Genomic DNA, 24597 nt, shown 5'->3' with positions numbered 1-24597 from the left:
AGCACAAAGGTTTGAAGTTTCTGTTGACAGTTTTTACATATTACAATTGAGTTAGATCACAAAAGTTTATTTATATGGATGTCTGGCAAGTGGGATGTATTTACATAAAATTATATTGTGTACAGATATGGTTTTCCATTAATACACAAAGTCATATTTAAGACAAACCTAATCCTTGTACTGTTATTTGACCTATGACTATTCACAATTGGTAATATAAGGACAACTTTCTAAATTTCAGTCCATTCTCTACCTAGGCAGTATCACTTGGAAACAAGATAGCTACTAAGAGAATACTTCTGTGTACATTTTTAGATTCACGGATCTAGATTTACCGACTGTGAATTGAAGGAAAGAAGAGTTGCTTAGATTAGAAGTGGTGAATAGTGGGTGAATAGTGAGTGCTCCAGTCTATTCACCCACTTACGTGTTTGCAGACTGTCCTCAATTTGGAGAACTGATCACCATTGCAGAATATGAGAGAAATGAAGAAACTGACAGTTAATTTATAAATTAATATAGCAATGCAGTCGATAGTACTGATCACTTACTATGTGCCAAAACATAGCACTTAAGTATGCTAAACATCATACTTAAAAAGACTAATATCACGCCCATTTACATCAATATTTTTTAAAGTAGTTCTAAGTCAGCCAATCAACTCAGTGTGTGACTTGAGTTCTCTGCTTAATCTTTCTGTTTTGTCAGCTATATAATGAGGGTAATGAAATAGATAGTATCAAGGTCCTTTTTAAGTCCCCTCCAAAATTGGACATTTAAAAATACACAAACAATGTACGAATGATGGGTTAATGAATGGTACATTTTTTGTCATAAACTCTTGTATGTTCTTAGATTGCAAGATTCATGGGTAAGAGACAGTGCACCTGATTGCTGTCCACAGGAGGAGGTGGACTGCCAAGGGAATTGTCAGCATCTGGGATCACAAGGTCCCAGGGGCATGCAGAATCTGAGTTCCGTCCAGGCAAGTCCAACTGGGAGATGATGGGTGCACGGTTGCTTATGCTTCAGTGAGTAATGAGTGCTCTTTAGGGCAAGGTGACCAGCAAAGTTATCGTTCACAGGAACTTGGTTGTGATTGACACAGATATCAGCTAGTAGTCGGAGTGTCATCAATGATAGGAGAACTGGAAGGAAAAATACTGGCAGTGTGGTCCAGCCATGTTATAGAGGGCACTCACAGGAACAAACAAAAATGGAATTAGTACAAATAATAGTATTGGCCTATTTACAGGGTTGTTATGAGAAGTCAATGAGAAAGTGCATGTAGAGTGCTTACAAGAACATGTAATAAACACTATGTGTTAGCTCATCATCTTCTTAGTATTGTCATTTTATTTTAGAGTTCACAAAATGCTTTTCACACTATCATTGTATTTCATATATACAAAGAATCCTGTGGTGAGATGATCATTTTTAAAATTTAAAAAAAGTGAAAAAAGTACATTTGATTTATTTAACAGGGATAAGAGTGATAACCTCACTTTTAACTCCCTGTACTAGATGTTGTTAATTGTGAAAAATAGTCTATCACTGAAAGGCCTCCATGAAGACAGGAAAGAGACCCAACCCCCAATGCCGGGCAATAACTTTTAGTAAAAAGGGGTAGTTACCTGGACCGGTTTTAGTCTAATCATTTATGTATGCATTCAGAAGAAACATGCTTCCCTAGAAGATCCTCTTTGTTCTTTACACTTACCACTGAAAAACAGAGGCTCCATGGCATGAGAAAGTGAGAGTAGGAAATTATTCTTTCTAAGGCACAAGATGTCTTGGCCAATGATGGCCCTCTTTTCTGTTTTTCCATTCTCTGCACTACCCAACCTTATCCTTTCATCTGTGCCAATAGTGTGTTCTCATTGTTACTTCAATATGGTGAACAGGAAGGCTCTCAAAGGGAAGTGGAGGGTTGATTGACAAGGTAGAATGCAGGGAAAAGTCTCACATCTCTTCTCCCCAGATCAAAGGAAAATGCATAAACAAGAGCTGCCTGAAGTTTTCTGGGGGAACATATCACCGAAATATTTTTATTTACTTATTTATTTATTTATATGTTTGTGTTCCCATGATAATAGACATTTCTTTTTACCTGATAAGATGGTTTAGAAATGTCAAATACTGTCAACAGGATCATACTGATCAAGTCTAATACTGAAATAGAGATATTTTTTCTTTGCACTTAAAAAGTATTATTTTGAAGCCAGTGTAGAGAAACTGTGCTTCATATATATTGTTTATTTCCACGTCTAAGGCTCATGAATTAACCCTCATCCATATACAATTGTCTTATCTTGATTCTAGCATTTTGAAAGACGTAATTTGCATTATCCTCAGGAAGTGTTACTTGCACTGGCTTACACAAGAATCAAATACTAGAGTAGGATTTAGACCTGTTTCATTTAAATCAGAGGTTCTCAACCTGTGGGTCGCGACCCCTTTGGGGGTCGAACGACCCTTTCACAGGGGTGGCATAAGACCATCGGAAAACACATATAATTACATATTGTTTTTGTGATTAATCACTATGCTTTAATTATGTTCAATCTGTAACAATGAAAATACATCCTGCATATCAGATATTTACATTACAATTCATAACAGTAGCAAAATTACAGTTATGAAGTAGCAACATAAATAATTTTATGGTTGGGGGTCACCACAACATGAGGAACTGTATTAAAGGGTCGTGGCATTAGTAAGGTTGAGAACCACTGCTTTAAATAGATGCCACCGACTGGAAACCTCTGGCATCATACTGCAGCTTTTTATTCTTCCACACACACACAGGATATTTCCATCAGCCAGTTCTACTTAACGGAGTATAAATTTCCCACCATTACCATTATCACAAGGGCATGAAACGTAGGTCTAAAAGTAACTTTTAAAAAAGAGTGGAAACTGGAGTGTTACTGTCAGGATAACTTTACTCTCTACACTTTCTACTTTTGCAGTTAGGACATCAGCTATGGGTACCTGGGTCCTGAGAGTGCACATTGTTGCCTTCGTTGCTTCTCACCTGTTTGAATACTTTGATTTTTTTTTCCAGTCCTATGACCATGGGCAAATTACATGCTCTGCGCTTGCTTCCTCATCTACCCTGGGATAATATATATGTATCTCATAAGGCCGTTAGGTATAAGCAAAACAATAAATTTAGAGGACTGCCCAGCACATACTGGGGGCTCAATATGCTGGATGTTCTACTTGCCTTAATAAAGTGGTGGTGCCAAACCGGTTTGGCTCAGTGGATAGAGCGTCTGCCTGAGGACTGAAAGGTCCCAGGTTCGATTCTGGTCAAGGGCACGTACCTTGGTTGTGGGCACATCCCCAGTAGGAGGTGTGCAGGAGGCGGCTGGTCGATGTTTCTCTCTCATCGATGTTTCTAACTCTCTATCCCTCTCCCTTCCTCTCTGTAAAAAATCAATAAAATATATTTAAAAAAATAATAAAGTGGTGGTGCCAAGGCATTGGATTATCTGATACCTATAGAAGAGAGTCTATTTAAAAGGAAAGAACCTCATGAGCCAAGATCATACTAGCTTCAGAAATTAGTAGTACTGTTGTTTTCACATGGGAATAATATCAGCATATTTATTTAGATTTAGAGCTATCCTCACGTTTCTATAAAGATACTTCTAGCTCTGCTGTGTGACTTATAATTGCAGATCCCAGTCTCTTGTGCTCTATCCTAGACGTTGTTAGCTGCAAGATTAGGTGCCTGGTCATCTATGGTGAACTCCACTTCTTGGTCATGGTCCATTGTGGAAAGAGAAAAGCCACACATTTGAAGTCCAGTGGTCACTCTTCTCAGGGGAGTGGCCTGGCTCTGGAGTTCTGGGGAAGGTCATGCCAGGGCAGTGTCAGGGTCTGCTCCATGTCCTTCATGCTGGTTAGGAAAAAAAAGCACCTGCTTGTGGTGGCACCTTTTAAAGATAAGGAAGTAAAAGATAAGAAAGGATACTTTTTCAAACTTTAGAATTAGTTTCAAGAGATCTGGAACTCTTTTTACAAAATGGATGTTGAATTGAGTGTGTGTTTGAAGAGAAGAAAAAACAAATAAATCCTTTTCCCTGCTGGTTAAGTGTTTGGTGTATCTATTGTTCCTCAAGCATTAATCATTCATGAAAAGGTCTTAGTAGTTAAGACGTTAAAGCCCAAAGCAGTGATAGCTCTGTTCCCTTATCACGTCTGGGGCGCTGTCCTTATGCAACTCTGAAGTTCCCAGTAATGTGGAACTAAAAGTATAATGATGCTGATTTTTAAGTGTTATTATGATTGACAGATATATTTGTAAATTAAATACTCATTTTAACTTAATCATGAATAATTAAGTTCCCCCAAATCCTCCTTTGGAATTTTAAGGCACACACAGGGAAAATTAAGTAATTTAGTTAAGTAATTTGGGATGATTGAATTTCTACTTTCCGAATGACTTTATATGTATTAAGTCCTCTTATTCAGTTTAAACAATGATTAGAACAGTGATTCTCAAACCACTTGATAAAACAGATTTCTGGGCTTCATCCCAGCATTTCTGATTCTGAAACACATCTAGGTGGGGCCCCAGAATTTGTAGTTCTAAAGGGTCCCCAAGTGTTGCTGATACTGCGGGCCTGGGGACCACATTTGAAAACCAGCTTTATATGTAGATCAGAGACTTAATGAGGTTAATGTTTATCTACAAATCTTGATACCCCAATGGATTGGCTATGAAACACAGCTATTAACTAAAATATAAGTTCACCAACCAGTTAAGCAGCTACAACAAAATTAGATTAAAATATCAGAAGAAAATTTTATAAATTCAGAGTATATATCTATGAATTATTTCAGTGTCTTGAGTGTTAGACTCATATTTTCTATTTACAAGTTTTCTTTCTTATTAGTAACTAGAGGCCCAATGCACAAAATTCATGCAAGAGTAGATCTTCCTTCCCCCAGCTGCGGGCACTGGCTTCCTCTGGCACCCAGGATCCAGGCTTTCCTCCGGCGGTTGGCAGGCACCTGGGACCCGGGCTTCCCTCACAGCCCTGGCTTCGTCCGGAAGGTCATCCAGAAGGATGTACGGTCTAATTAGCATATGATGCTATTATTATTATAGATGGATTCTTAAAACTATTTAGAGGACTTTCATATTAAATGAAAACAAAACAAAAAGAGCCAGAGTAAGTCATACTCATAAGATTTTGACAGTTTTTAACAGAGTAGCCCGTTCACTGACCAGATGAACTTAGTGTTGTCCAATTCTATAAATAATTTAAAAAGAATGAATTGACTTTCCATAATAATAAAATACTGTATCTTTTTTCAATAGGAGGTCAATGTTACCACTCTAATCATCTTCAGCAAATACAAAGTATTGATGTTGAGTCATTATATTGACTGTTAAAAGAGAGTGCTGTTTTACAAATCTGATAAAATACAAAACTCAATATGCTTATTTTTATATGTGCAAATAATTGGTTTGCACACAAAGCTGGTGCTTAATAATTGATGAATAAATGAAACCAGACTGTCATTAAGTTAGAACCACCAATATTTTAAAAACATCTACAAATGTACATAAAAATCTGGAAATGTAAATAGCTTTTTGCCTTGCCTCTCATCCAGGAATATTCTGCCCTTATTTATGCCAACAAGTAAGAGTGGAATGTGCACCAGTTTGTGAAAGACCTACATAAAATGTCACCAATGTCTAGTTATAGAGCCAAGGACAAAAGGTCACATTTTTTTCCTCTCCCACTGGACTGAGCACGGGAGCCTGACAGTCCAGCCACCGCACCTTTAGAGCGAGCTTTGCACTTTGAAAGCATTAATGTGTGAGGATGTTCTTACTCTGGTAAAATGCTATACATTCATTAAAGTATCTTCATTGCCATCAACTCGGGGTCCAGAAGAGACCAAAACCCAGTTTACAATCAGGAGCCCAGGCCAGTGGGATCTGCAACCTGAGCAGAGCTTCCCAGCAGAGCCCAGTTTGGATGAGCTGACCCCCACGTGATGCCTACACCTCTGAGAAATAATTACTTCCTGCTTTATGTCACTGAGATTTTGTGGTTGTTTACTACATACTAATCGCTGACTGATACATACAGTGAGTCTCGGTATTATAAAAAAGGCTTGTTCTTTTCCATAAAGTTAGAAATAATTCCAAAAATAATTGACAGATAATTATTTTATATACATTTAAAAAAATATCAGTGACATTTGGGAATGGTAATTAACTTATGGAGCAAATTTGGGTTTATTGTGCCCTAAGTTGTGGTATAGGAAAGTACATACTATGTGCTCACTAAACTAGTTGGGTATGATTTTAATAATTGAAATAAAGTAAAAAAAAAATGGTGTAACTGGAAAATTCAACCAATACTTTTAATAAGTATAAACATACTTTTAGTAAGTATAAAGTATATTTCTGGATGGTATAATTTGTGAAAATTTCCTTAATGTCTTATTACACATGACTTAAACTACATTTTAACAATAACAGGAATATTATATCCAATTAACAGAATCAAAACTAACATTTTTTGAAAAAACAAACTGAACATTTAAGCCACTAATTAGTACTTTCAAAAGGATTTGACAGATCTGTTGATTATAGGAAATTAAAGGCAATTACCTTTACAAATGTTCGATTTCCCTCCTGCAGCAGTCCCTTCTCAGAGAGACAATGATATAAGTGAAACTGTGTAAGAAAAAAGTTTTAAAAATCTAATTTATAACCATTTATTTTAAATAGTGGGTTGATGAAGCAATAAAACTTTTAAGATCTCTTCCATTGCCTTTTAGTATCTATTACATGGAAATATTTTAAAAGTAAATATCTTTTATGACATGCACAATTAATGACCCATTTTAGAGAATAAGAGGCCTATATTGAATAACATTATAAAATATAGTCACATGGGAATAGCTGATACTGACGGATTATAGGAAAGCAATATGACTCATAATAATTTGTCACATATTAAGACTCTTAAATTTAGTTAATCATTATATTTAGAGATCCATTTAAAATGCTCATTTAAAAATATTCTTGAAAATCTTTTAAGTACAAGATCTTCATATATTCAACTTTTGTATGTTTCATATATTTGGTAAATTGCTAAGGAAGTGAGTTATTTTCAACAGTTTTTTTTTCTGTGGAGTTCAAGAGAATGCCCAGCCTCCATAAATAAAAAGTAAATAAAGGAAATGTATCAGAGAGTTGCAAAACAGCGTCATCATGCTTCTGGAGAAACTTCTTGATTTCTTGATCATCATGCCCCAAACTCAAAGTACTGCCTTCTTCGTTTTCCTTTTGAAGAAGCTGCTCCAGAACCCAAAAGAGGGAGAAAGTATTTTCATAGCGTGAAGCATCATAACTGGCTTGCACCTACAAATAAACAACACACTCCGTTTAAAAAAAATATTGGTTGTAGCTCAAATCAGAAAAAAGCCAAATAAGGTGAATACATTTTCCGATAAAAAATAAATACAGTTGACCCTTGAACAACACAGGAGTCAGAGGCACTGACCCACCCTCCACCCCATACAGTTGAAAATCCACGTGTAACTTGTGAAAATCCCCAAATTTAAGTTGTCCCTTGGGACCCAAGGGGATTGGTTCCAGGGCCCTGAGTGGGTAGAAAATCTACATATGCTCAAGTCCTATATATAATAGGGTGTAGATTAATGCATAGAGTCGACTCTCCACATAGACGGACTCCCAACCATAGACAAAAAAACAGTGCAGGTATTTAATGAAAAACAATCAGCATATAAGTGAACCCACAGAGTTCACACCCATGTTGTTCAAGGGGCAACTGTATTTGACTTAATACCTCTGTCTTCTTGTTCCTTTTCGAGAACAAAGGAGAAAACTTGACAATCTTGTATTACTTTTTCTCTTGCTGGTTTACAAAGCTCTAAATCCTTTCTCTGCATTATTGCTACAATTTATTATTCAGATGTTTTGGAGAATACTTGGCAAAGAGGCTTACACATACCAAGTTCTGTGTGCTTATTTCAACATTTCATCAAAGACTTCCCTCAATAATACTCTTGCCAAGGATAATATAAGGATTTTTAGGGGAAGGATTTTAGGAACATGTTTCACTGTACAACTCAGTCTTAGAGCAGTTAGAGTTATGATCTGTAAGTGACCAGACGCGATCCGGAGTCTACAGAAATCAGGGAGTAATAGGAATAGATTGTGTGGAATTTTTTTGTTTTGTTTTCAGTTAACAGTTTACATGGAATATTGTATTATATCCAGGTGTACAGCATAGTGGTTAGACAATCATATACTTTGTAAAGTGTTCCCCCTGATATTTCTAATACCCACCTGGCACCATACATAGTTATTACAGTATTATTGACTGTACTTTATGCTATACTTTATATCGCTATGACTATTTAGTAACTACCAATCTGTACTTCTCAACCCCTAATACATAACGTTGTATTAGTTTCAGATATCTATATATAAAAGCCTAAGCAACCTTTATGACTGAACGAGTGGAATGACCAGTTGCTATGACGTGCACTGACCACCAGGAGGCAGATGCTCAATGCAGGAGCTGCCCCTTGGTGGTCAGTGTGCTCCCACAGTGGGAGCACCACTCAGCCAGAAGGGACTCATGGCTGGTGAGCGCAGCTGTGGCAGCGGGAGCCTCTTCTATTGCCGCAGCAGCGCTACCAAGCAGTAGCAGTGGCAGGTGCAGCGGGGTGGGGATGAGCAGCAGCGGAGCTGAGCCTGGTCCCGGCTGGGGCTCCTCCCTGGTCTCCTGCTGCTTTGGCACTGCTATATCCCCCCTCCCCCAAGGGGTCCCAGGTTGTGAGAGGGTGCAGACCAGGCTGAGGGACCCCACCGGTGCACAAATCCATGCACCAGGCCTCTAGTACAATATAATGATTTGATATGTGTATATATTGCAAAATGATCTCATAAGATATCCAGTTGACATCCATCAACATATATAGTTGTAAAAATGTATTTTTCTTGTAATGAGAACTTTTTTACTTAGTCCCCCAAACCACTCCACTTCTGGCAACCATCAGTCTGTTCTCTGTATCTATGAGTCTGTTCCTGTTTTGTTTGCTCATTTATATTGTTCTTTAGATTCCACCTATAAGTGAAACCATATGGTAATTGTCCTTCTCTGATTTATTTCACATAATATTCTCTAGGTCCATCCGTGTTGTTGCAGATGCTAAAATATCATTTTTTATGGCTGAGTAATATTCCATTTCATAGATATATCACCACATTTTTGTCCACTCATCCAGTTGATGGATACTGCAGTTGCTCCCATAGCTTGACTATTGTAAATATTGCTGGCAAAGAACATAAGGGTACATATATTCTTTTGAATTAATGTTTTGGGTTTCTTTAGATATATTCCCAGGAGTGGAATAGCTGGGTCATAAGACAGTTCCATTTTTAATTTCTTGAGCTAACTCTGTACTGCTTTCTACAGTGGCTGCACCAATCTGCATTCCCCTCAACAGTGCACAAGAGTTCCCTTTTCTCCACCTCCTAGCCAATACCTGTTGTATTTTGATTTATTGATGACAGCCATTCTGACAGGTGTGAGGTGATATCTCATTGTGGTTTTAATTTGCATTTCTCTGACGATTAGTGAGTTTGAGCATCTTTTCATGTACAGGTTGGCCATATGTATGTCTACTAGATAAAAATGTCTATTCAGATCTTCTTTCCATCTAAAAATCAATTATTTTCTTACTGTTGTTTTATAGAAGTTCTTTATATATTTTGGATATTAACCCCTTAACAGGTCTATGATTTGCTAGTGATTTCTCCCACTCAGTAGGTTGCCTTTTCATTGTTGATGTTTTCCTTTGCTGTGCAGAAGCTTTTTAGTTTGACGTAGTCCTATTTGCTCATTTTTTATTTTGGTGCAAATCCAAAACAGTAATTGTCAAGACAAATGTCAAGGAGCTTACTACCTATGTTTTTTTTAGGAGTTTTATGGTTTTGGGTCTTACATTCAAATTTTAATCCATTTTGACTTGATTTCTGTGTATGGTGTAAGATAGTGGTCCAATTACATTCTTTTGCATGTGACTGTCCAGTTTTCCCAGCACCATTTATTGTCCTTTCCCTGTCGCATATTCTTGGTTCCTTTGTCATCCTATATAATAAAACCCTAATATGCAAATCGACTGAATGGCAGAATGACCGGTCACTATGACGTACATGGACCACCAGGGAGCAGACGCTCAATACAGGAACTGTCTTCTGGTGGTCAGTGCACTCGCACAGGGGGAGCGCTGCTCGGCCAGAAGCTGGGCTCATGGCTGGCCAGCACAGTGGTGGTGGCGGGAGCCTCTCCCGCCTTCAAGGCAGCGCTAAGGAGTGGGCCTAAGCCAGCAGGTGGACATCCCCCAAGGAGTCCCAGACTGCGAGAGGGTGCAGGGTGGGCTGAAAAACACCCCCCACCCCCCGTGCATGAATGTCATGCACTGGGCCTCTAGTAAATATGTGAGTTTATGTCTGGACCAGGGGTCCTCAAACTATGGCCTGCAGGTCACATGCAAATACAAATATTGTATTTGTTCCCATTTTGTTTTTTTACTTCAAAATAAGATATGTGCAGTGTGCATAGGAATTTGTTCATAGTTTTTTTTTAAACTATAGTCCAGCCCTCCAACAGTCTGAGGGACAGTGAACTGGTCCCCTGTTTAAAAAGTTTGAGGACCCCTGGTCTGGACTCTCTGGTTGCTTTGATCTATGAGTCTGTGTTTTGACAATAACATTATTTTGATTACTATAGCTTTGCATATAGTTTGAAAAGAGGGAGCAGGATACATCTAGCTTTGTTCCTTCTCAAGATTGCTTTGCTATTCAGGGTCTTTTATGGTTACATACAAATTTTAAGATTGTTTTTTCTATTTTATACTTTTTAAAAAAATGCTTATAATATTAATTACTTCTGCCCTCACATTCCCTCAAGTTGGACTATACATTATTAGATGAATACATCTAATGTCTATATGCTAATTCCCTTGATGTGGAATGGACTCTATCATCAATAATTAATTACTAGGACTTTGGTCAGCATTTAGTGACCACTAAAGATACCAGGTATCTGGATGCCACCATTTTTATAGATTTGAGTTTTTTAGCTTATATTCTGGTTGTTTATATATTTGTTTTATCATCTGTTGAGATTCTACACATGATGAGTAAAGCTAATGTGTTCCCGTCTCTACAGTTTCTATAATTCCTAGAACAATGTCTTTCTTGTCTATAGTAAATCTCAATATACATTTCTTGTTTTGAATTGAACAGGAATTGTAGTGACTTAAAAGGTACCTCTACAGACACATGCAGTAGTGCCCCCTTATCTACAGATTTGTTTTCTACAGTTTTAATTACCCATGGTAAACTGCCTTCCAAATTATTAAATGAAAAATCCAAAAATAAATAATTTGAAAATTTTAAATTGCACACCTCAGTAGCGTGACGAAATCCCATGCTGTCCTGCTCCATCCCTCCTGGTACATGAATCACCCCTTTGTCCAGCATTTCCATGCGGTGTAGGCTACCAGCCCCTTAGTGGCCCTCTCAGTTATCAGATTCACTATTACAGTATTTCAGAGCTTGTGTTCATGTAACCCTTATTTTATTTAATGGTCCCAAAGTGGAAGAGTAGTGATGCTGGCAATTTGGGTATGCCAAGAAAAAGCTATAAAGTACTTCTAGAGTAGTGATGCTGGCAATTTGGGTATGCCAAGGAAAAGCTATAAAGTACTTCTTTTAAGTGAAAGGTGAAAGGAAAGAAAAAATCATATGCTGAGGTTGCTAAAATGTATAGTAAGAACAAATACTCTATCCATGAAATTGCCCAATTTATAAATGAAACTTTATTATAGGTGTATATGTATAGGAAAAGCATAATATATAGAGAGTTCAATGCTATCTTCAGTTTCAGGCATCCACTGGGGGTCTTGAAATGTTATCTCCCACAGATAAGGGGGGAATACTGTATTGATTATTAGTGGCATTTTTCCATATGAAATTATGATTAACACTTTATTCCAAACTAAAAAGTTTTTTGCAGTATGTGTTTAACCTGATCATGTGAGCAATGCTTAAATATATTTTTTTTAAACCTGCTCAATAATGATCATGAATAGTCCAAATTCCTGTATGAGATAATAGGTAATTCTTCTTGGAACTATTATTATAAACATATACTTATTTAAACATTAACAGAAATTAGGCAGTACTTAAATGCAAATTCTATAGCAAAAAGGCACATTTATTTCATTAAATTTGAAGCTTTAACTACAGCAGAGTAGAGTATTTTAGAATGACAATAATAGGTGGAGCGGTGCAAATGATTTTAGAGTTCACCTCTGTTGATATTAGCTCTTTATTCTAGTGTTTATTCTGTTGGGCCATACATTGGGGTTTTGTGAACCAAATGGTTATTCTTTATTGAAGTTACTTAATTTACTTTTTAGTTAACCATGGTTTACATGTAGAACACATTTTTATAAACAGTTAAAAATTGCCAAGTGTGCTTATCATAAAGAGAAGTCTCCCTCCCAATAGAGGCCATAGCATCCGGGCAATTTCAGGGCCTGTGTGTAAAGCACGCAGACTGGGTCTTGGCACCTTTCCATTGCCTTGAGACTCGCACTCTGGGCATGCTTACTGGGGTCCTCACTATAGTGTCTCATTTCTCCATGTGGTTTTGGGCTTTGCTTTTTACGTTTACCAGAACTTATCTATCTTGGGTCCCACCTTTGTCCTGAAGGCCTGTTCTCATAATAAGTAATTGGATAAACTCTTTTGTTCCAAGATATAACAGCTTGTAGAATATTAATTTGAGACAGTATGCATTACCTTACATGCCCTCCCTCTCAGCATGACTAAAATGCATGTCTGTGGGGGAGGTCTTTCTTGTAGTCACCAAATACCATCACTCTGGAAGCTGCCTGCTCTGCTCAGAGACTTTCAGAATTACTGCACTGCCTGAATCAAAAGTAAAGTAAATGGTATTAAGATGATGGCTTTTACGCTTCTATATTCTGGTGTAATTGCTACATTCTCAGCATCACATTAGACTGAACTACACAATATTAGAAAACACCCAACACAGGAGGAACATGCCCACCTGGAAAAAATACCCAGGTTTTTTGCCTGAACACCCTGTGGGGAAGATGGAATGAACTTCAGTCACAAGCATCAGGACTGTGTCTGTCTGATGCATTTCTACCAGTTTCTCTCTTTATCTAGGTCTTTTAGGATTGAGGGAGCCTTCAGAGGAAGCGTCTATAGTCCCATGACTACTTCTTATGACCCAATCCTGTTTAGACAGCAGGGAACATTCAGAAGAGGATATACTTTCTTGAAGAAAAATCATCATATATTTTGTAGAACATTTTAGAATGAAAACATTTTCTATTCTTGAGCTGGGCTTGAGAAAGTCAAAATATATAAATATTTTTAAATGGTGAGGAAATATTAATATTTCTATACATGCTGCTAAATTTCACTTTAAAAGTTAGATTCTGAAGTTAAGGCTATAGGCATATTATGCTAGTTTCCTAACTAGTTGGAATTCAGATATTTGTGCAAAGAGTTACTATCCTTGAAAAAGACACTGCTACTTGCTCACCCACATCCATTTTTTTCTTTCCTTTTTCATCTGTCAACCTCAGTTTTGTTCCTGGTGACAATGGATCAACTAAAAGTGTACATTGTCCAGTGTTCCTTAAGGCCAATTCTGGTCAAAGAGCTGTAAACAGAAATAACAGGATGGGGTTTCTGGGAAAGCACTTTGTCTTCAATGCCAGATGGACTCTTGTGGAACGTACCTTGTGCCTTCCCTCTTCACTACTGTTCCTGAGGGCAAGTACAGATGAAATGCTTGCAAGTAGAAGAGCCATCCTGTGAGCGTGAGGATGAGGACCACACAGGGATGGGCAGGTTCTGGAGGGCACTCTGCAGCTCAGTAGTCCCACACAGGGAACTGTACCTGCCTGTACTATGTTGGGATCCCTTCCTCCATTTTGGCCTTTTATATTTGGGACCTTGAGACTTCATCTAGGCAGGAAGGTAACTAGTCATGTTCCTAGCTTTGAAAAGGTGCCGCCTCCTTCTGTCTCTGACACAGAAATGAAAGAGATGCCTAAAGGGACAAAAACAGTCCCATTCCTTGGTAGCTGATAATGGAGGCACTGTACATTGGAGGTGTGGCTTGAAGTTTGGGTGTTTGTATTTAATGCTGAAAAATCTGACCATGTTCATTAAATTCAACAGTTTAATTGGTATGTGCTGGCTGAGGGCATGCAGAGGTGAAGTCTGAGACTTTGAGAAATAAGTATGCTGTGAAGGGGTGAAAACACAACACATTATCTTCGTATTTCTTCAAACTCAAGAGATAAAGAAAATCTGATCATTACAGGGCAGAACATCAAGACAAAAGAGTATAGGCATGTAACCTAAATGTTAAATTCAATGATCATTAACTATAATACACCAATGGTTCAGCATCTTACATGTCAGATTTTATGAGACTGTAGCAACTGAAATCAATAGTGTTGAGAAGAATAAATTCAACACAATACTTTAAAGGAAAAGGTCCATTGTCCCATAATAACTAAATGAGAAACATACCCCTGAATTTTAAGAACTTAGCCTTTTTTATCTACTAGATGGCAAAGAAGCAGTAAATTTCAGTCAAGGACCTGAGGAGGAGGAAGTTCGCTCTCTATCAGCAGTTACTATGCCCTTTGAGGCTTCTGAAGCCCATGAGAAAGCACTTACAGAGCTGACAGATAACCAGGGGCTTGGCTAGGGCCCTGCACAGTACTGCAACAGTGCGTCAGAGCAGAGTAGAACCACATGCATATCATATCTAATATATGCATGTGTAAAAATATATAGAATCAATAAAGCAAAGGAAGCACATATCTAATATATGCTATATAATATAGTGCATATATTTAATATATTTTGTTGCCTATAATCATGTCTATCCTATATAATAAAAGGCTAATATGCAAATTGACCGAGTGGCAGAATGACCGATTGCTATGATGCACACTGACCACCAGGGGGCAGATGCTCAGTGCAGGAGCTTCCCCCTGGAGGTCAGTGTGCTCCCACAGGCCTAAGCTGTCAGTTGGACATCCCCTGAGGACTCCTGGACTGTGAGAAGGTGCAGGCTGGGCTGAGGGACCCCCCTGAATGCATGAATTTCATGCTCCAGGTCTCTAGTATTATATAATTACTAGAGGCCTGTTGCAGGAAAAGATTCGTGCAATAGGCCTTCCCTTCCCCTGGCTGCTGGCACAGGTTTTCCTCTGACACCCGGGACCCAGGCCTTCGCTCCGGCCAAAGCCACCTTCAGTCTTTGCTGCTTTGGCCAGAGCCACCTTCAAGCCTTTGCTCCGCCACTTCACGCCTACAGATGCTAATTAACTGGCATCTTTGTTGGTGGTTAATTTGCATATCTCACTGATTAGCCAATGGGAGGCATAGCGAAGGTACAGTCAATTACCATGTTTGTCTATTATTAGATAGGATATATAATATCTATATTATGTAGTTACAGACTTCTATTATATATACATTATATAATATACATGCATGTGTATAAATATATGAAATCAATGAACTTATGATTGCAAAAGAAGCACACATTCACTTAAGACTATGTTTCCTAAAAAGATTGTGTCATATCCTTTTCCTCTGCCCAACACCTGGATGCCAACCCTTACTGAGGAAGTATAAAGCTAAAGGCTGATCGGAGCAGAAAGTAGATAATTGGGGAAGATTTCATAGATATGAATTGTGAGCCAGGGCTCAAAGGGAGTGTGGGCTTTAGAGTGGTGAGTCATCTTCTGATCAAAGTGCTGGGCAAAGAATAATAAAAATGATTCAATGGCTATTAATCCATTTTGCTTTATACAGATAATGGTACAGATATTTACCTTAAATGTTGGATATTGGAGACTGGTTCTAAAGAGCTAATGTCTAATTTGTGAGGTAACTTAGCTATAGTTCTAAACTATTGACATTACTAACATTTGGGATCTTGACAGTTTACCTTGGTTCCTATGGGGAGTAGTTCAAGTATGCAAGATTTGTACATAAAAAAGAGCATGTGAGGAATAAACATAACAGAAAGGATTTAAAAATCTGTCATTATGACCCTTGTTCAAAAATAATGATTTTTCTCATTAACCGATTTTACTTACTTTTCTCAAATCTGTTCCCTGAGACTGAATTTATATAGTAAGGTGACAGCAAAATGAGCAGACAAAAAAAAAAGGCCTATAGTCTAAGAGGGCTTTGGACAAGGATCACAGAGAGTGAAAGGGTGGTTTGTATTTGACAACAGTACAGACTGAGTCTCCCAACAAAAACAGATGTGGCAGGGCCTCTTGTTGGTTGAGCTCTTTGAGAAAACAGAATGGTACTGAGCAAGGTTTCTTTGTAAAGGAAGGCCATCAACTGAACACATATTCATGGATTTAATAATCCCTGTTGGCCATTTACTAATTGTGTGACCTGGGAAAGTTATTTAAACCTCACTAAGCCTTACGTTTTTCCTCACTGGGTTGTGCTGAGAGGATTACATTAAATCATACATTGAAAACATAGCACAGGAGCACAGATTTTTTGAATAAGTATTATCTGTTATCATCATCACCATCATTAAGTTTTTTCCCCCAAAGTGAAAGAGCCCCTATTCCTAAGGTACTCTGCACCTAGAAGAAGACTATTTACTGGCATTATTCGAGTAGTGTGCTGTGTCAGTTATTGGACACATCTCAAGTTTACTGCGAATTGTTCTAGAGCTGTGTCAAGAATCTGAGGCAGCACTATTTTCCTCTATCAAGAAAATCCTTCAAAGAGAGTAATAATCTAAAAGATAATTCCTTTTTGCATAAAAAAGTGATGCTGAGGAACCTAAATGTAAGATGATTATTATAAAGCCTTTCTGATATTAGAAAGCCCTATGGATATGAACATTGGCAAAAGAGTCCACCCCAGACCTTACTCCAAACCCCTATCAACATCATATTTAAAGAGCTAGCTTGATTGTCTCTCTTTAATGTTATATTCTCCAATTATCTGACTAGTGTTAGATGGGTCAACTTATTCAAGTTCTATTCTAGAGGCCAGTTCTCTTCTGAGTTCTAAATACTAGTAACATGTTCTTTTGGTGACTCAGTAATATCATAGGTTAGACCCTAATACTTTGAGGTTTTATATTTGCATATTCCTGTGGTTTGACTCCTACCTACCGCAGACTGGTGGATATGATGATAAGATAGATTCCACACTGATTTTAATACATGGACATAGCATTTTCCTGTTTTAATAGGCCTCTTGAGTCAACTTTAAATAGCTTTATGCTACATTCCCACTGCTTTCTTGGGATCTGTAGCCTCAATTATGGGGTCATCAATCCCACTCAGTAACCTTTCCACTATTTTATAGTACAATATTAAACTTGGTCTAAAGCTGGAAATCCTTCAAAATAAATTTGAGAAGCAAATATATCATTTATGAGTCTGGACTTTTATCACAGTAATTCTTAACAAAACAATACAAACCAGATGATTTGGTTATTAATATAAGTCTATTAAGTGAAAGAACAGGGCTCAGAGACTGAAATAAAAGCAGCTGAGTTCTTTAAGGACTAATTCTGCTGGGAGTACTCAGCACTTTAAAATTTTATGGTTCCCCCTGCCTTGCACTCCCCTCTCCCTGTTCAGTCCTATTACAAACATTTATTGAGTACCCTCATGTGCCATCCCCTGCGGTAAGTGCTACAGATAGAGATGAACAGGACAGGTTCCCTACCTATATGAGAACTCTAGTATGCATCTCTAAGGAGACAAAGGAGTAAGTAAATAATGACAGTGCAGAATGCATGCGCCAAGGGCTATAAAAGAACTCCAGGGAGAATTGAGGCATTTGGTGTGAGACCATGCTAAAGGGCAGGAAATGACTTCAATCATGAATGGTGATCCTGCAGGTTTGCTTCCTGCTGGGTGGGATGGCAGGATGCTTTGGGATATGACTTGAAAATTACTGTCAGCATAGGTAAAACACCTGTCTCTGGTAAGAGAATATGCAGTGAAGCGAAGGAGAGGCAGAGAGCTTTAAAGGGGCAGCAGGGAGGGTTGTCACCAATCTCTGCAGCAGTTCATTCTGGAGAATCCCTCTGCCTTCTCTCAGGCCATGGAAATAGACTAGATAACTGGTTTCCACAGTCAAGCGCCAAATCTCTTCTAAGTGTTAACAAAACCTTTAAGGGTATAATTGTTTCCATGCGGTCTACAGTCACTTAAATGTTTGATACTTATCTTCCTGAAAGATGGAATGGATAACAAGAGGAAGCAGGAAAGTAGTATTCTTGGGAGAGAATGCAGTTTCACTAAGTTCAACTATTCCTCCCATGTAATTAAGACAGAGCTTGAGAAAAAGAAGCCAAAGCTGATGAATACCGGCTATACACTGGGAACAGATCTAGATGGCCATTACTGATGAAAACCAAATGTCCGAATAGCCACTGGGGGTAAAATCAACAAGGAACATTCTTCTTTAGGATTCTAAATAAAAGATTATCCAAGACAGCATCTAAACCTGACCAACCAGGCAGAAGGCAGGAGCTAGATTTTTATTTTATTTTTTTTTTAATTTTTTAAAATATTTTATTGATTTTTCACAGAGAAGAAGAGAGAGTGACAGAGATCTAGAAACATCGATGAGAGATCGATCAGCTGCCTCCTGCACGCCCTCCACTGGGATGTGCCCACAACCAAGGTACATGCCCTTGACCGGAATCGAACCTGGGACCCTTCAGTCCGCAGGCCGACGCTCTATCCACTGAGCCAAACCGGTTCGGCTAGATTTTTAGAGGAACATCAGTGACTGCCCAACCAGGCAAAAGACAGAGGGTTAAAACAATTTCCTAGAGGCTGCTTAGCTAAGCTTTGATAAATGTGCCTAAGTAAACAAGTAAATATACAATGTATGTATATTTTAAGAGCACTGGATCTAAAGCCCGGGATTAGTGACAAGGTGGTGGGCTGAAAAGTGACCAGATCCTTTCCAATAATTTTGCTTAGAAATTGAAAGTCAAAGTTGATTTGCTTCAGATATTCGAGTTATTCTCTCCCAAAGGCCAACTGAACAGGGTTGGGTTTGCAGAAATGAAAAGCCAACACATTTATCTGTTTTTCTTTCTATTTTCAGTATGTATCACCACTAACTCAATGAAACCAGTGTATTAGAACTTGCTATCAAAGGCTGAGTGGAACAGCCTAACACAGAGGGAGGTTTAAAAACATAAAGGAGAAAACACCATGTTATCAACATTTTATCTTTTTATTGCAATAGAGACTGGGCTACAGCAAAGTGAATAATATATTTTTCTTCTTTTTTAAAAAACCAATCGCCCACCATTTCTCATTTTTTAAAAAACAGGTGTTTTTGAGATAGAATTGACACAGAGTAAAATTTACCCTTTTTAAGTAGTTTTATGAATTTGATAAATTACTTCTAAGAGATAACTATTACAGAAATAATCTTTGAATAAAGAAAAAGCAGTCATGCTACAACTATATGATATTGTTTAAAAATATTTTAACTGTTACCTTCTATCTAGTTGATTTTTTAAAAAAATATATATACATTTAGTGTATTTTTTCACTACTACATAAAATATTTCTCTAACAACTATACTTTTGTTATCTAAAAATATTTCAGAGAAACTTTCAAAAAGAAAAATCCATATGTAATGTGGAAAGCTTAGGAGAAGGACCTCGTCTTCAAACTATGAGTTTTTCTGGTTTTGTTATTGGAGAATGTGTCTTTTCTTTCCCTGTTGCTAGTGGGAGTATGATTCTTGGGGTATTGCTGGAAGAAGCATTTCTAGAGGTCACTTTTATGAATTTGATAAATTACTTCTAAGAGATGAAGCATTTCTAGAGGTCGCCAGGGTAGGATGAGATATGATCGAAAGCTCTATTTCAGTGGAATTATATTCCTGCATTGCCAAACTCCCATTTCCCTTAGTTCAGTCATAGAAGAGGTATAGCTGGGGTTTTAGTAAAACTAGAAGCAAAGTCAATATCGAGAGTTCCTTTCCATGTTGGATCAGGTCCAGTATAGCATCAGGCTAGTTGCAGTCCATTGTGTGTGGAGATCCACATGGCCACGGGTCACACGGGAAAATGCCAGGGAGCCAAGCATGCTCAGAGGAACCAAGAGAGTGAACCTCTTTGTTCAGGGGATTGTATACCCCAAATTTTCTGAGAGCTTGCAGTGGCCATGCCCATTCTGGCCAATGACTTCTGTTCCTAGGTGTGACTGACAGTAAGCGCCTTCCCTAGTCATCCCAACTTTACTGGGCTTGCATCTATCTTCCCTTTGTCCAGGCCCCCTTTGTAGGGAACGTGCCTATGTCTGGCCTTCCATTTGTTTCTTTCCTATTATTAATAACTACCTAAGTACAATGGTATCGATTTAACTTTTTTCATTATCTTTGTGCTGAGAAGATGCTGGGTAAACTGATCTGTCACAAAATGCTACGTGGACCTAGAGCAAGCATGTCAAACTCCCGGCCGGTGGGCCGCATGCCTCATTTATTTAAAAGCTCATGCGGCCTGCTGGCTGCAAGTCTGACATGCTTGACCTAGAGATAGCTTTCTTATCTTAGTATCTGGTGAGAGTCACTACCTGATGACAAATGTTTAAAAAAAAAAAAAAAGGAGTAAAGAACGAGAGAAAGTCTTAGGCTTTCATTCCTTCTTCAAATGCCATTTCCTCAGTAGCTACTGTCAGCTACAATGCTGAGATGTAAATTACATAACAGCAGCAAGTATGGCTTTAAATCCTTTAGGCATCTCAGTTCAAGGTAGAATTACACATAAATGACCAGGATATAATGGGATGAGTTATAGTAAAACACATGAATAAGGAAAGTTAGTACATTATGGGAAAGTCACATTAACTTAAATGTACTGAAAATAAAACAAGTAGAAGAACAATTTAGCATACTTATACTAATAAACAGGTTAAAGTGATGCTCATCTTTTTCAGACACATATTACAAAACCAAAATCAAGTGTTCTAAAGAAACACTTGCATTTATAAGACAAATCAATTAGTTTACTTAATTCACACTGTGAAGACTTGGGTATATGCTTTACAAGCAATTGTTTTCAGAAAAAAATAATGTTCCCCGTAAGTTCATTGTCATTGGTTAATTTAAAATAACCTTTAGAAAATGGTCTAGCCGGTTTGGCTCAGTGCATAGAGTGTAGGCCCCCAGACTGAATGGTCCCGGGTTCAAATTTAGTCAGGAAAACATTTCTTATGCAGCATAATTTTTCTAGTAGTAATCCTAGAAGATATGATGGACCATCAAACATTATTTATTTCGGGGTTATCTACAGAAAATTACTATGAAACAGTTACTCTTAGCAAGTAGTATAATAGATTAAGTTATATATCTTTTCAAAGATTTAAGTTTTAAGAAATATTATTTAGAGAAAAAGAGTACCCATACTATATGCACAATTTATTTTAGGAAATTGTGTATGTGCATGTATACAACTGCATATAATTAATATAAACATACTAAGTTGCTTTAATGACCCACAAGTGTGTATGTAATATCTTGGTAACAATAATGTTTTATAAACACAATTCTAAAGCAATTAGGGAAAAACCTGCACTGGCTCCCATGAAATAAGACTTTGGTTTGAAGATATTTTTTATAAATGTTTGGTCAGTAAAAAAAAAAAAATTCAGTGAGCATGTATTGTATAATGCAGAATTTGCCTGGTCTTTGCCCCTGGTTCCTGGGAGCCTCTAAATCCTTGGAGCTTCCTGAGTATGTAGGAGTGTCTCTGTTATTCATGGTGGGCCTTAGGCTCACACTTGAAATTACTATGGAGATGAGTAAGGATGGGGTGGTCACCTGAAACACCAAACATACAAATTAAAGGACTGGGGCATTGAGCCAGCCTGACCTTCAGCGAGGACTGGGGGCTGGAGATGAGTTCAGTCATGTGGCTAATGATTCCATCTATCACATCTACATAATAAACTCCCAATAAAAATTCTGGAAAACATCGCCTGGTGGGGCTTACCAGTTGGTGAACACACGGATATACCGAGCGGGTACCGTACCCAGATTCCCATGAGAACAGGGCATGTATGGTCTATGTTCAGGACCCTTCCAGACCTTGGGCATGCATCTTTTCACTTGGCTGATCCTGATTTGTATCTTTTATCATAAAATAGTTGCGCACTTTCCTTGGTTCTGTGAGTCACTCTAGTTTATTATCAAACCTGATGGAGGCAGTAGAAACTTCTATCTATTAATTGTGCACCTTAGCTAAATATCCATTTCAAATCATTTACAGTGTTCCTCAGGTCAATTCTTGTGATGATTTATTTATTGTTGAATGCTTCCAGTTTGAACTACTGACAATCAATGGTATTTAATTTACTAATTCATTTTTGCTCGCTAAAAGTAGTTAGGCTTTAGTAGCAGGAGGTCATATTCATTCATTCATTTTAGATTTCTGTGTGTGTGAGATACAAATAGCAAAACATGCAGTAGCCCAGGGCATTAACTCTGCTCTGACATAATAATGCTGCCCCTGATAATGCTTCCCCTGATGACCAGTCAGGGCCTGAATCAAGCCAGTCTTTTGAGAGTGGTCACTACAAAGAAGTCATTTGATGAATGTTATTGCTAATATGCTATATTAAATTTTAATTATTAAATGCTGAGTGTTATTAAATGTTCATTCCATTTACTTCCCTTCGGCTCAACATATTATGATGTAATCACTTCTATTTCAAAGTCAATAATATGCAGTTTTCAGAAAATTCATATCATGGATTATCTTTTCCAATCTTCTTGTTCTCATTTAAAGCAATTTGTTTTATTATCCTATCTAATAATAGACAAACATGGTAACTGACTGTACCTTTGCTACACCTCCTACTGGCTAATCAGCACAATATGGAAATTAACCGCCAACAAAGATGGTGGCTAATTTGCATAATACAGGCAGGGCGGGCCAGCGTGAGCCGCCATTTGGGCCCCTGTGTGCCTCCTAAGCTTCACCCCCAGCCAGGACTCCCGTGTCAAGCCCTGGGCAGTGCCAATGGACCACCTAAGCCCTGCCCCCAGTCGGGACCCCTCTGTGTGTCCTTGGGCAACGGGGCTTGGAGGTGAGATCAGCCAGAGGAAGCCCTGTTCTTGCAGGTGTCCTCCTGCAATGAGCTTCTAGTGTCTAAATAAAAGATTTGTGAGAGGCCAGAGAATCATTCTCACATCTTCCAGCTGTCTTCTTTTAGAACATGCCCTGGGTAAGGAGCACTAAGAATGGCCCTCTTAGTGCTCCTTACCCAGGGCATGTTCTAAAAGAAGACATTGACTCCTGGGTTCCTGGAGCGGAGCATTTCACCCTCCCCAACACAAACCGCTTAGAGAACAGACTGAGTCAACAGAACAGACTGCTCCCATCAGTCACAGAAACTGATATTTTCAAAACATCCATTTTTCAAATGGCCAGAGTTGACATTTCTGATAGTCAATATTTAAGACTGTTATTCCAGTTTAAACTATTAGCCATGTATTTGAGTATGTATGTCAGTTATAAAGGTTGGCAAATATAAGCCTGTGAGGAAATCTTCCTTTGTCAGCCACTATCACCTGGATGACATTTAGGGAAAATGGCATAATATCTTTCTTCTGAATACTGGCATTTTGACTCTCAAAAGATTATCACTGAAATATTTGGCCATGGAAATCTGAGCAGTGCTATCTTTTAATGGCCTCCTATCAACCTAACTTGGAAGGATCATATGAGACTTGGAAGGAAATATAATTAATATAATACATAATATAATATTTCATATATAATGTATATTCCTGTTTGTAGCTAGTGACAATGAAAGTTAAGTGTGATGACACTAACATCTGAAATTTTCACTCAGCATTTCCCTTTTTATTTTCCTTCTTTTCTTCACCTCCCTCCATTTCACACATTTTTTACTTCTTTTTCTCAATCCCGGAGATATGTTGCCTTTGGAGTTGTTATGGTATTCTGTCTCATATTTCCTAAGTCAGGATGATTTGTATTTTTAATAGCTTTAACTGATCAGTAAACAGATGTGATGGCAGCAATACTGTGGGTTTACTATTATTGGATACTAGAGGCCCGGTGCACAAAATTCATGTGCTGGGGGCGGGGGTAAGCTGTCAGTCGGACATCCTTAGCACTGTTGCGGAGGCGGGAGAGGCTCCCATAACTGCCACTGCACTCACCAGCCCGGCTTTTGGCTGAGCAGCACTTACCCTGTGGGAGCACACTAACCACTAGGGGGCAGCTCCTGCATTGAGCGGCTTCCTCCTGGTGGTCAGTGTGCGTCATAGCGACCAGTTGTTCTGCTGTTCAGTTGATTTGCATATTAGGGTTTTATTATATAGGACTAGAGGCCGGTGCACAAAAATTTGTGCACTTGGGAGGGGGGTCCCTCAGCCCTCTCGCAGTCTGGAATCCCTCGGG

The 24597-nt window shown here is 38.2% G+C and overlaps 1 protein-coding gene across 1 annotated transcript in view; it reads right to left on the bottom strand.

Moving 5' to 3' along the window:
- Nucleotides 1–7119: 7119 nt before the first annotated feature.
- Nucleotides 7120–24597, bottom strand: part of MEI4 (meiotic double-stranded break formation protein 4) — a 154181-nt gene continuing 136703 nt past the window's right edge. The window contains exon 6 of the mRNA XM_006772205.2: nt 7120–7399. Within this exon, the coding sequence (XP_006772268.1) occupies nt 7130–7399 (270 nt within the window). The 3' untranslated portion in view covers nt 7120–7129. The remainder of the gene's footprint in view (nt 7400–24597) is intronic.

This window comes from Myotis davidii, unplaced genomic scaffold (assembly GCF_000327345.1).
Source record: "Myotis davidii unplaced genomic scaffold, ASM32734v1 scaffold104, whole genome shotgun sequence".
Classification (NCBI taxonomy): Eukaryota; Metazoa; Chordata; class Mammalia; order Chiroptera; family Vespertilionidae; genus Myotis; species Myotis davidii.
This window is presented reverse-complemented; position numbering and strand designations above follow the sequence as displayed.